The sequence below is a fragment of the Gracilinanus agilis genome, unplaced genomic scaffold (genome assembly GCF_016433145.1).
Source record: "Gracilinanus agilis isolate LMUSP501 unplaced genomic scaffold, AgileGrace unplaced_scaffold94, whole genome shotgun sequence".
Taxonomy (NCBI): Eukaryota; Metazoa; Chordata; class Mammalia; order Didelphimorphia; family Didelphidae; genus Gracilinanus; species Gracilinanus agilis.
The window spans coordinates 28,160-40,294 of NW_025400295.1; the positions used below are offsets into that span (position 1 = coordinate 28,160).

The following is a 12,135-nucleotide window of genomic DNA, read 5'->3' on the forward strand; positions in this document are numbered from 1 at the left end:
GCGGGGGGCTGGGGAGCCGGGGGGAGGGGCCTGGGAGCTTGGGGGGGCCAGGGGGCTCAGGGATGGGGGGGGCCTGGGAAGCTCAGGGGTGCCGAGGAGCTCGGGGGGGCCGGGGCACCCACCTGGTCCTTGTACTGCTCCGCGTTGCGCCGCTCGTCGTCCACTTGCAGGATCACGTCCTTGAGCTTCTTCTCGGCGCGCCGCACCTGCTTGCAGGCCGCCTGGCGCTCCCTGTCACCGGGAAAGGAGGCGGTGAGCAGGGGCCCAGGCCCGGGGGCAGCCCCCAGACCCCCGCCCCCGGCCGGAGGGCGGCCCGTGCCCGTACTTGGTCTCGTTGTCCAGCTGCTCCTCCAGCTGGGCGATCTTGGCCTCCAGGGCGGTGATGGACGCCTTGTACTTGGACTTGACGGTGCCCTCCATCTCCTGCAGCTTCACCTTGAGCTCCTTGTTCTGGCGCTCCAGCTGCTGGCGCGCGTTCTCGTTCTTCTGGCCGTGGCTCCGCTCCATGTTCAGGTCCGTATTGATCTGGTCGATCTGAGGGAGGGGAGGCCGTCACCCTGGAGCGGCGAGGAGGCCATCCAAGCTGCCCTCCGCTTCCTGCCTCTTGTGGTGAGGGGCAGACGCCAGAAGTGCCCCCGAGAAGGGCGGCTGACCCTGGGAACAGACACCAGGGCAGCCCCGGAAGACCCCTTCTCCCCTTCCCCCAAGGCCTAGAGTGTCCCGAGCAGGGAGCCAGGTCACAGCTGGGCACACACCTGGAGGTTGGCTTTCTTGAGCCGGTCATTGATCAGCTCGGTGTTGCCCTGTTCCTCCTCCAGTTCCTCCTCCAGCTGGGCAATGCGGGCCTCCAGGCGGCGCTTCTCCTCCAAGGCCAGGGCTCTAAGGGGCAGAGGCACCAGGCTGTGTCCCAGGCCTGCGAGAGCGCAGCCCCTGCCTGCCGTCCGAGCCGGCCCACCCTCCGCACTCACCCTTTGCCGCTGCTGTTGGCGATCTCGTCAGCCAGCTCGTCCCTCTCCTGCTGGGCCTGCCGCTTGGCACGCTCTGCAGCTGCCAGTTCCTGAAACGGGGCAGGCCCAGGGCCTTAGGCATGCCCTGGCCCATCTTCCACACAGCCCCAGGCCTGCCTCTCCCCGAAGGCCTCGGGACCACCCCCTACAGTGGTCGCCTCCGGTGTGGCCCGCAGCCGGGCTGCCGTTGGGTCGGGCCGGTCAGGAGAGGGCCCAGACCCGACACCCTCGGACGGCCCTGGAAGTGCTGCCTCCATCCGGCTCTGGGAAGCTGGGGCCGAGCAGAACGAGCCCCGGTCCTCACCCGGACAGCTGCCCTTTCAGACCCTTTGGGCAGCTCTCGGGGCACGTTCCCCATCCCTCACCCAAGGCTTCTCCGGCCCCTCCATCCAATCTCACAGAGCACCCTGGGGACCCCCGAAGCAGACTCTAGAGGCCCAGAGGTGGCCTGAGCAGCGCCCGGCAGTGCTGGGCGGGGCATCGAGGAGGCGTATTCTCCAAGTTTGCCGTCAGCTCACACAGGGCGGCGGCCTTGACCCTCCCTGAATGACTTCAGAGGTTTTACTTGCTTTTGTGTTTTGTGGGGAATCTTCCAGACCGGGAAGTGGCTCTGGTCAGCCTCCCTCCCACCACACTGAAAAAGCCCCTTTTCAGCCCGACTACGAGCAATTCCTGACCAGACCTTGGAGGTGGGAGCGCGCCTGAGAGAGACGCCCAGAGGCCCGGGCCACCTTCTCACCTCCTGCAGCTGGATCATCTCTGCCTCCATGGACTTGAGCCTCTTCTCGTTCTCCTTGGACTGGGCCAGGATCTCCTCTCGGGAGGCCCGAGTGTCATCCAGCTCCCGCATGTAGTCCTTCATCTGGGCCTGTGGGCGGGGGCAAGACGGTCCGTGGTTGGCACCCCCAGCCACAGGCTGCCCCAGACCGAAGCCCCCACTACTTCCCAGGCCAGAGGCGGGCTCCCACCTGTAGCTTGCGTAGCTGCTTGATGGCCTCGTCCCGGCTCTTGTTGGCCGAGTCGATGTGAGCCTCCAAATCCTTCAGGTCCATCTCCAGCTTCTTCCTGGCGGCCACGGCCACAGACCGCTGTTTCCGCTCGTCTTCCAACTCAGCCTCCATCTCCCGAACCTTGGTGGGGAGGCACAAAAAGGGAGCTGAGCCTCCCCGACTCCCCAGCTGGCCTACAGGCCAACCCTATGTGTTCCCCAGTCCCCCGGGCCCTCGGGAGGAGATGCTGAGCAGCGGAAGATATCCAAGAATTATGGGGAAGAGGACCCCTCTTCACACTGGGAGGAGCCAGCTGGGCAGGGGCCCCCCAGGAAGGGGGATCGGCGGCACTTCGCTCCTAGGGTATTCCAGGCTGTAGCAAGGCTCTTCCCAGTGACAGGAGAGATGGAGCAGATGCAGGAACCAAACCTGAGGGAGGGAGCTCAAGGCGGGGAAGGAGCCTCACCTGCCGGATCAGCTGCTTCTTTTTCTCCTCACTCTGCTCATCACGGCCCTGGAGGTCCCGTTCAAACTGGGCCTTGAGGGCCTGCAGGTTCACTTCAAGCCGTAGCTTGGCGTCCTCGGTGGCCTGCAGCTCGTCTTCCAGTTCCTCCAGCTGGGTCTTCATCTCTTCCACCTGCTGCTCCAGGGCCCGCTTGGACTTCTCCAGCTCATGGACCTGTGGGCCAAGGACAGGGCTCAGGGCTGGGGTGTCTCACCCACTGCAGAGCCTCGGGAGGGGGCCAAACCAGTCAGAGATGCCCCGGGTGGCAAAGTTCATCTCCAGACTTCGGGGCTCAGACCGACTGCCCCCCACAAGCCTCACCACACTGCCTGCACATGCTCTAGCGCTGGGGGCAGGGGAAAATGGGCAGAACGGCACTAGCCAAGCCAAAGGGGCCAGGACCAGGCCTCTGGGTTCCCAGCTGGTCTTTCTCTAATTCTCTTTTTTAAAGATCACATTTTTCTCTTAAACTGTGGTGCAGACTCCAAACTTTCTTCCTCAGGTCAGTTTTCTTTTCAAATGGTCCAACTTAGCCAAGTGTAAAGGACCCTTGAAGACTTTTTTTTCCCCTGAAAAGCTGCTGCTAAGGCAATGTGCTTTGCACTTAAATCAGAAGGATTCAGACATGAAGTCTGCAAGGATAGCTAATGCCTAACACAGGAAATAACTGACTTCCACCCAAGAAAAGCCTCAAAGGGGTGAATAGCAAGGCATTGGCAGGGTGGGGGGAAGACCTGTGTGTCACCCCAAAGCACACCCCTTCTCCCTCCCCTCTGTGCCGCTGCCCCCTGGACATATGCATGGCAGGGTGGAAAGCACGAGGGCCTCGAGCCCAGGGACTCACACTCTTGCCAACGTCATCCTTGGAGCTCATCAGGTCCTCCATCTCAGTACGGAACTGTTTGTTGAGCCGCTCCAGCTCGGCCTTCTGCTCTATGGCCTCCTCCAAGGCCCGGGCCAGAGACAAGGCTTTGGTCTCCTTCTCCCGCGCCTCGGCCTCGGCTCGGTCCCGCTCCTCGGCATACTTGGCAGAGATGGTCTTCTCCTCTGCCAGAAGCTAAGAGATGACATGCCATCAGCACCCGGCCAGTGCCCTGGGGATGGCCTCCCTTCCCAGCTGGGAGGGCAGGGCAGGGGCAGGGCAGCCTCACCCACCTGGTCAAATTTCTTTTGCTTCTTCTCCAGGTTGGACACAATCTGCCTCTGGTGGTCCAGGTCCACGAGAAGGTCATCCAGCTCCTGCTGCAGCCGCGTCTTGGTCTTCTCCAGCTTGTCATAAGCAGCAGCCTTCTCCTCATACCTCTGGCTCACCCCCTCCAGGTCCTTCTGTAACCTCCTCTTGGCTTCCTCCATGGACTCCAGGCAGCCCACACCATCGTCCATCTTCTTCTTCATGTCAACCACCTGAGGGCAAGGGAGGCACAATCAGCCTAAGCGAGCCCGTGGCCCGGGCTCTGCGGCTGCTCCATCTCACCTGGAGAGCAAGGTCCGGATCACAGCCAGATCACAGGCCCTGACAAGGAGTCACGGTTAGCGACGTCCCCAAACAATTCCCTCCATCCTTGACCACGGAAGGGTGAGCTTTCAGGACCCTCCTGATCTGAGAAGTCGGGGAGAAAGGTTCCAGGGAGGCCGAGTTTCTTACTCATCTAACATGCCTCAATTTTAAACGGAGCTCAGTTTTTGCTAAATGAACATGAAGTTTAGTTCTGAAAGATCAGACCAAGTAACTGAACCCCTTCACTTGAGAGTCAAGGGGCCTGAGGCAGAGGCTTCCCTACTATCAATATTTTCCCTCCTAGCTTCATATCTCGCTGACTGCCAGGAAATGCCAGAGGGCTGGTGCATAAAGGAAAGCCACCCTCTTTGTTGACAGGAAGAAGGCAGCCCCTTTTCTAACTTCAGAAACAAAACCCCAGGCAGGCCCAGAAATAGGCCTGGGTTGAGGATGATGGCTCTCAGGCCCTCCTTGGGGATACACAGTTGCCTCTAAGTTGGTTCCTGGGGGAAAAGAAGCCAACAGGTTCACCCTTGAGGGTGGGGTGGGAGAAAAGAGCAGTGACAGTGCCACCTCCTCCAGCCCTGGCACCCCCCATACCTGGGCGTGGAGGGTAGCAATCTGCTTCTCCAGGTTCCGCTTGGCTTCCTCTTCCTCCTCCAGCTGTTCCCTCAAGGTACCCTTTTCATCCTCGGTCTGCTTCAGTTTGGTGCTCAGGCTTAGCTTCTGCCGAGTCTCCTCCTGCAGCAATTCCTATGGACAAAGAGGGACAGGCCATAGTGGTCCCCTGCTCCCCACCCTGGGCTCAGCCTGCTTTCATTGGGACATCAGCGATGGGGGAAACTCCCTCCATCCAGATAGAGCTGTATCTGCCTGCAGCTCCCAGGAGCCCAGGGCCAGTATAAGGTCAGCCTGAAGCTGAGGCCAATTCTCTGACCATTAAGCCACAATGGCCTCTAGACAAAAAGCCAAAGTGACCTCAAGGACACAGTGCCAGTCCCTGCCCCAAGCCCCACTATAGCAGGAGGAGAACAGGGGAGAAGAAGATGGTCCTTAGGTGAGAAATAAGGACATCTCAGGCAGCTCCGAAGCCCCAGGATGTACACTCACCTGTGTGTCCTGAAGCTGAGACTCCAGAGCGGAGAAGTCCTTGGCCAGCTTGCTGGATTTGCTGTCTGACTGATTTAGGAGGCCTGTGATATTGTCCAGCTCAACCTGGCATACAAGAAGAAGAGGCCCAAAGTAAGAGCCTGGCCTGGGCACTCTGCACCAGCCAGGCCCCTCCATGGACACCATATAGCCTGATTTAAGGACCATCCCACAGGTGGGCCAAAACAAAGTGGCCATCAAAGGCCTGTTCTCAAGTCACTGTTAAAAGCCTGAGTTTCTAGAATCTGACCAATGATCCTTTTAACATTAAATATGTTTTCACTGCACATTTAAAATCTCTATCAGATTTACTCATGGGAAGAGAGGGGAGAAGAAAGAGAGCGAAAGTCTGAAATCTCTGACCACGCTGGGCCCAAGAATCATCCTGGATACCCCCTTCTCCACCTGTGGTGACTTGTCCAACATCATATAGCCAATGTATGTCACAAGAAGGACCCAGTTCTTCATGGTTCTGAGGTCAGCCTGAGGCCAACCACATCTCAGTGGGCTTCTACTCTGTACCTTGGCACTGGGGACACCTAGTCAACAGTGACACAGCTCCTGCCCTCAGAGGGCAAAAGAATGTACCTTACCCAGCTGTGTAAGTAGAAAGCAAGCACTCCCCATACCCCAAGTTAATGGGGGAGGGGGGGCAGAGGACAGGGTTTGAGAGCACTGGCAAGACTTGGGGAAATAACCAAGATGGTCTCTTCAAGGGCCCTGTGGTAATGGGGGAGAGGCCTGGGGTCACCTGGGCCAATGGGTCATTTCACAGAACAGGGAAACCATTTCATTCTAATGTGTGGGGCGGGAGATGATAGAGAGTACTTAGCCTGGAAAGCTAGGCAGGAGCCAAGACTAGGAAGGGCCTTTGATGCCAAGCAGGGGAATTTATTTTTTAGCTGAGGTGGAAAGGGTAGTCCCCAAAAATTCCTTGAGTGGGAAGCCTTTTGGTCAGAACACCTCAGGAGAATCCTTTTGGCCACAAATGGATGGGGATAGACTGAGATGGGGAAATGAGGCAGGGAGGACCAGTCAGGAGACACCAGGCAACAGTGTGGGCAAGAGGGGATGAGAGCCTGGAATAAGGCGGTAGTGGCCCCAGGAGTGGAGAGAACAGAGTGACCAGAGAAAGAATAATCTGGCAACCGAGAGGATGCGGCAGTGAGGAGGAATGGACTCCAAGATGCCCACATGGCTGTCAAATCTGGGTGTGTGGAAAAGCTGTGGAGTCCTGGGCAAATTCCAGTGAAGGAGGATCATTTAGAGGGAAAGTCAGTTTAGGATACGTGGAGCTTATGGGACAGCAAGGTGAAGAGGTCTAGCAGCAATAGCTGCAGATTTAGGACTGAATCCTGGCAGAAATCAAGTTGGATAAGCCCATGTCCAAGGGAGTTCTGCTGTACAAAAATCAAAGGCATGAAGGCTGAATAGGTTATGGAGAGATAGAGGGACCCCATTGCACAAAGGGCAGGACAGTGCTGGATGGTACAAAAGGATTTCCATGCCACAAAACCCCCAAAAGGCAGGGTGCTTGGCAGGGTCATTGCATGATGGTGACCTTGGCACAGGAGCTGAGACAGGAGATAACATGTCACAAAAGCTTTTTTTCTGGAGACTCGGCCATGAAGCTTGGCTTGAAGGGAGGGGGCACCTGCAGAGGACAACTGAAAACTGTAGCAAACTGCCCTTTGATCCATCCATATCACTGCTGGGTTTATACCCCAAAGAGATCATAAACAGACTTGTACAAAAATATTTATAGCCTCCCTCTTTGTGGTGGCAAAAAACTGGAAAACGAGGGATGTCCTTCAATTGGGGAATGGCTGAACAAATTGTGGTATATGCAGGTGATGGAATACTATTGTGCTCAAAGGAATAATGAACTGGAGGAATTCCACGTGAACTGGAATGACCTCCAGGAATTGATGCAGAGCAAAAGGAGCAGAGCCAGAAGAACATTGTATACAGAGACTGATATACTGTGGTAAAATTGAATGTAATGGACTTCTGTACTAGCAGTAATGCAATGATCCAGGTCAACTATGAGGGACTTATGAGAAAGATGCTATCCCCAACCAGAGAAAGAACTGTGGGAGCAGAAACAGAAGAAAAACTGCCTGATCACATGGGAGGATGGGGATATATAATTAGGGATACTGACTCTTAAACAATCATCCTAGTGCAAATATCAATAATATGGAAATAGGTCTTGATCAATGATGCATGTAAAACCCAGTGGAATTGTGTGTCAGCTATGGGAGGGAGTGGAAGGAAGGGAGGGATAGAACATGAATCCTATAACCTTAATTAATGTTCTTAATTAATGAAATAAAGATCTTAAAACTAATAAATAAAAGAATGAATGAATGAATGAATGAATGAATGAATGAATGAAAAAGAAGACTATAGCAAAGAAGCCACTGACTGGATTAGGAGAGGATGCAAACAGACAGGGAGAAGACAGGCCTAGGCACAGAGCTAGAGCCACTGGGGGTGTCCAGAGCACCCCAGGGTACCAGTTCAGGACACTCCTGCCCACTCTCCCAGCCCCCCAACCCCCATGGCACACCCACCTGTAGCTTGGTGACCTTGTCAGCCAGCTCGGTCCGCACCCTCTCGCCTTCGGTGAGCTTCACCTGCAGCTCCTGCAGCTGGGTTTCCACCTTCTTGCGCTTGTGCTCAGAGTCCCCTTTGCCTTGCAGAAGGGCCTTCACCTCGTTGGAGAGCTCTGCTCGCTCGCTTTCCAGCGCCTGCTTGGCTTTCTCCAGGTTGGCTTTCACCTGGGGAGGGAGGAAAAAATTGACACTAGGGCAGGGGGCCTGTATCATCAACAGAAACCAGACAGGATGGCCGCAGGAGAAGACACCTCACTCAAGGGGGCCTGGCAGACAGTACCAGAAGGGGCTGAGACCTCCCGAGCCCAAACCCCAACACAGCCCAGCATCCCCGTGGGAGAAGTCAGTGGCGGGGCATTGGTGAGTCAGCTCACAGGGCTTCTCACAACAGCTTCTGGCTGAGTCTGGGGCAGATATTCTCTGCAGCTCCTGCTGTTGCCCTCTGGGGCCAAAGGACACATGTGCCTCTTCCACAGGACAGCCTTCAAATCTAGCCACGCCAGGAAGTGAGTGCAGTTTGGTGGCGAGGGAAGCTGGCTTCGTTTAGCAGCTCAGCCTCTTACCAGGAGAGGCTGGCTAAGTGGCATCATCTCCCTGGGTAGCCCAGTGTCCTTAGCCCTAAAGCTAAGGCCCCAGATGGCACGTCTTCAAGGTTTTCCCCAGCCTAGGGGCTGACTCTTCCTCTGAAATCTGCACATGCAGCCGGCCTCCCAGGCACTGCCAGGTTCACATGCAGCCGGCTTCCCAGGCATGGCCAGGGTTTCCATACCCGCTTGGTTTGCTCCAGCTGCTCAGCCAGCTCCTCCACGGCCTGGGAGTGTTTCTGCCTCATCTCCTGAATCTGAGCTTCGTGGGTCTTGGCTTCATCATCAAGAGTCTTCTTCAGAATGTTTACTTCCTGTTCCCGCTTTGACCTGGGCAGAGAAAGGTCAGCTCTTTACTCTGGGCTAAGGCAACCTAGTCTCTTCCTAAGGAAACCCTGCACAAAGGGCTGGGCACCTTCTGTACTATCTCCTCCCCTTGCTCCCCAGTGTGCCCCAGACCACCTTCTCCAGCCCACACACACTCACTGATGAGAGTGACTCAAAGAGCCCTGTGGGGGTTTCCAGAAAGCACTGACTGGCTGGACCCCTAGGAGCTACAGATGTCCTGTCCCCATCCCCTTCCCCTGAGGGCCCCTCAGAAAGGCTGCACTGCCCACCTGAGCTCCTGCTGGGCAGCAGTGGAATCCAGGGTGTCCTCCAGCTCAGTCTTCAGAGCCTCCAGCTCCTCTCCCAGATCCCGTTTCTGTTTCTCAGCCTTGTTCCGTGAAGCCCGCTCGGATTCCAGGTCCTCCTGAAGCTCAGAGATCTGGGATTCCAGCTCCCGGATCTTCTTCAGGGCCATGTTCTTTTGGGCCGCTTCCTCCTCCACTCTGAAAAATACCAGAGTAGCAGCATGTCAGGACAAGGACAGCTTCCTCTGCCACAGAACCAAACCCCTGCTAGAGCCTGGCCACAGAGGTGCAGACCCAAGAGCTTGCATCGCCCTCCAAAGATAGAGCCCCATTCCAGGCCCACAGTTCATCTTTTTCTCACATAAAGGCCTGGCCTTGTTCCATCAGTCCCCTCAGTCTGTGGGATCTCTCTCACACTGTCCCCCTTCCCCTGCTCTTGACCCACTCGCTCATGTCCTGACCCTTGTCCAGGCCCTGCTTAGGTAGTACCCCAGGTCTAGGACACACACTCTACCTCTGTTCCCCCTGAGTCTGACTGTTTGCTTTCTTCCCTCCAATCCCCCTTTTCCCCCTCCTGGTCTCATTCAGGGATGACTTTCTCTGTGAAGCTTCTCTGACCTCCTCCCCACTTCCTCTTGGTCCATTTTCCTCTCTCTTGAAACTGTTCCTTAGGTCCCTGGCTTCCTCCTTTATTCACTCGTAGGGTCTGAGAAAGGAAGACCTGGGCCGGCTCTGAGCATCCCAGGGAGCAAACCCTGCTGCCTTGACTTCCACAGGGAAATTGTGAGGCGATGATTCTCGAGGCCACAGTGCAAGTGGAAAGATGGCAGGCCCTGGAGCTAGGGGAGCACACAGCCTGGGCCCTCACCTGGCCAGGGCGGCCTGGAGCTCCTCTTCTTTCTTGGCCAGCTGCATCTTGAGCTCAGCTATCTGGGCCTGCAGCTCAGCAATCTGGTCATTCAAGTCCGTGGAGTCTCCCTCCAGCTTCCGCCGGGTCTTCTCCAACTCCTGCCGCTGCTTCTCCTCCCTGCGCAGGCGTTCTGAGGGTCAAAAAGAGGAAAGGCAGATGTGCTGTGGCCATCTCTCTAAGAGGAGGTGATGAGCCACAAGGCTCATGGCAATAAGGAGTGCCATCGGCAGCATAGCCTTCTTCAGGACATCAAGCAGGCCGGACCAGGCTTCAGGCCACTTGCTCCAGCTGAATTCTCTCCTCGAGAAGTGGCCCTCTGGCAGAAAATGGCGTCTCTCTCCCTCCTCCCAAACCTCATGAAAGCCAAGTGCAGTGACTCCTATCCTGGGCTTTGCTTATTGGACAGATGATGGGAATGACAAGAATATTTCATATTCATAGCATCCCCCTTCCCGGGCCAGGACCCAGTCTCCACCCTCTTACCTTCCAGATCCGTAATCATGGCCTCATGCTTGTTCTTCAGTTTGGCCAGGCTCTTGGACTTCTCCTCCTCTTCCGTGAGATTGGTGGTGAACTCCGATATTCTGTCCTCCAACAGCTTCTTCTCCTGCGGGGGATAACAATGTGCCCTGAGTGCAGTCCCCTCACTCACACTTCTGCTTTCTCTGGATGCAGTTATCTATGCTTAACCCAAAGTGCCACTGCGACTGCTGTGGGTTCTTCTGCTCTCCCTTTCCCGGTTTTTTTTTTGCTTTTTGGGGGGGGGGGGTTGGGGGGAAGAGGGGTAGGAATGGGACGCCCCAGAGTGCTGAGCCACAAGGTGGGAAGAACGAGCCTATCTATATGGGACCAGCCAATGTTTGCTTATATCTGTGGCTTCACACATCTATGGTAGCTCTTGGAATGTATCCCCAGGGGATACAGTATTTGGTCCAGAAGATTCCAACAAGGCCCAAGAATCCCCTTATTCTAGGTCTCAAGAGAATTCCTGGAAGTAATCTGCCCCAAGAGAGCAAAGACACGGGGAATCAGGATCCAGTGAGTCGACTCTCCCAGGATTGGCGCCCTGGCTTGTTTCTGCAGTGGGGTGCAGCTCCTGACAGCTGGCCCCCAGGGCTCCTGGTTCTGCTCAGGGCAGCTAGCAGAACAGAAAAGCCAATCCCGCTTCTACAAGCAAACCTTTCCCATCTGTGAAACAGCTTTCCTTTCTCTCGTTTCCATCCCTGCCATTCCTACAGTGGAGCGGGGGCTGTCAGCCCTGAGCAAGGTACTTCCTACAGCTAATGGCATCAGGAGGAAGTCTGCTGGCTGCAGAACCACTCTCAGTCCCAACACTAAGCTAGAGCTACTGGGCCAAATCTCCTGAATAATCCTCCCTGGGTGATGGAAGCTGCTCCACCTGTCTCCAGAGATGGCACCGGCTGGGCTGAGCCGGGCCGGGTCTCCTCACGCCCTGGGTCCAGGCTTCAAGTGGCTGCAGGCCTGCTCACCTTGGCGAGTTTGCAGTTCTGGTCCTCCAGGATAATCTGATCCTCCTCAAGCTTCTTCAGCTTGGCTTCTGTGGTTACCTTCTCTAGTTGTAGCTTTTGCCTGGCACTCTCCTCCTCCTCCAGCTGTTCCTCCAGCTCCTGAAAAGGGCACCGAGACAGTGGCAATGGACCATCGCTCACCTGTTCCTCCTCATTTATCCCTTCATTCAAATGGAGGTTCCTCAAGGTCGTACTTATATTCCTAGCATGCAGTAGGCACTTAAATGTATTCTAATGGAAAATGTTTAGTCTTCCCAGGCTTTAACCCTAACACCCCCATTTCTTGGGGGTTTCAGGTGGGCAGGAAGATGCCCTTAAATATACTGGCTCTCTGGGCGCTCTCACCTGGATGTTCTGCTGCATTTTCTTCTTTTCTGTTTGCAGGTGCTGACAGCGCTCCTCCTCTTCCTCCACCCTGGCCTCCAAGTCATGGCAGATCTCCTCGAGCTCCTGCTTCTTGGCAGTCAGGCGGGCCCTCAACTCCTCAGCCTCGGCACACAGCTCCGTCTCGGCCTGTAGCTGCTCCTGCAGCTGCAGCTTCTCTGCCATCAACTACCAAAGACACACCCGAGATCCAGGATCAGCCTACTAGCAGGGGTCATCCTCCAACCTCACACTCCTTGGAAGGGAGCTCACTAGTCTTGCCCCAAACATCTGGGAATAAACCGAGTCATGAATTCTTGCAGCAACACCACCTGCTGAAGAATGTCCCTA

The 12,135-nt window shown here is 56.0% G+C and overlaps 1 protein-coding gene across 1 annotated transcript; it reads right to left on the reverse strand.

Annotated features, from left to right (window-relative positions):
- Positions 1-56: 56 nt before the first annotated feature.
- Positions 57-11,974, reverse strand: LOC123256712 (myosin-9). The gene is made up of 18 exons (XM_044685284.1): positions 11,767-11,974; positions 11,383-11,520; positions 10,376-10,499; positions 9,851-10,022; positions 8,968-9,180; positions 8,536-8,680; positions 7,725-7,931; positions 5,110-5,214; positions 4,600-4,752; positions 3,657-3,905; positions 3,346-3,558; positions 2,463-2,675; positions 1,976-2,137; positions 1,747-1,875; positions 969-1,057; positions 756-879; positions 326-534; positions 57-231 (listed from the first exon to the last, which is right to left on the reverse strand). The coding sequence occupies exons 1-18, from the start codon at positions 11,968-11,970 to the stop codon at positions 57-59; spliced, it is 3,024 nt and encodes a 1,007-aa protein (XP_044541219.1). The 5' UTR covers positions 11,971-11,974.
- Positions 11,975-12,135: the final 161 nt, after the last annotated feature.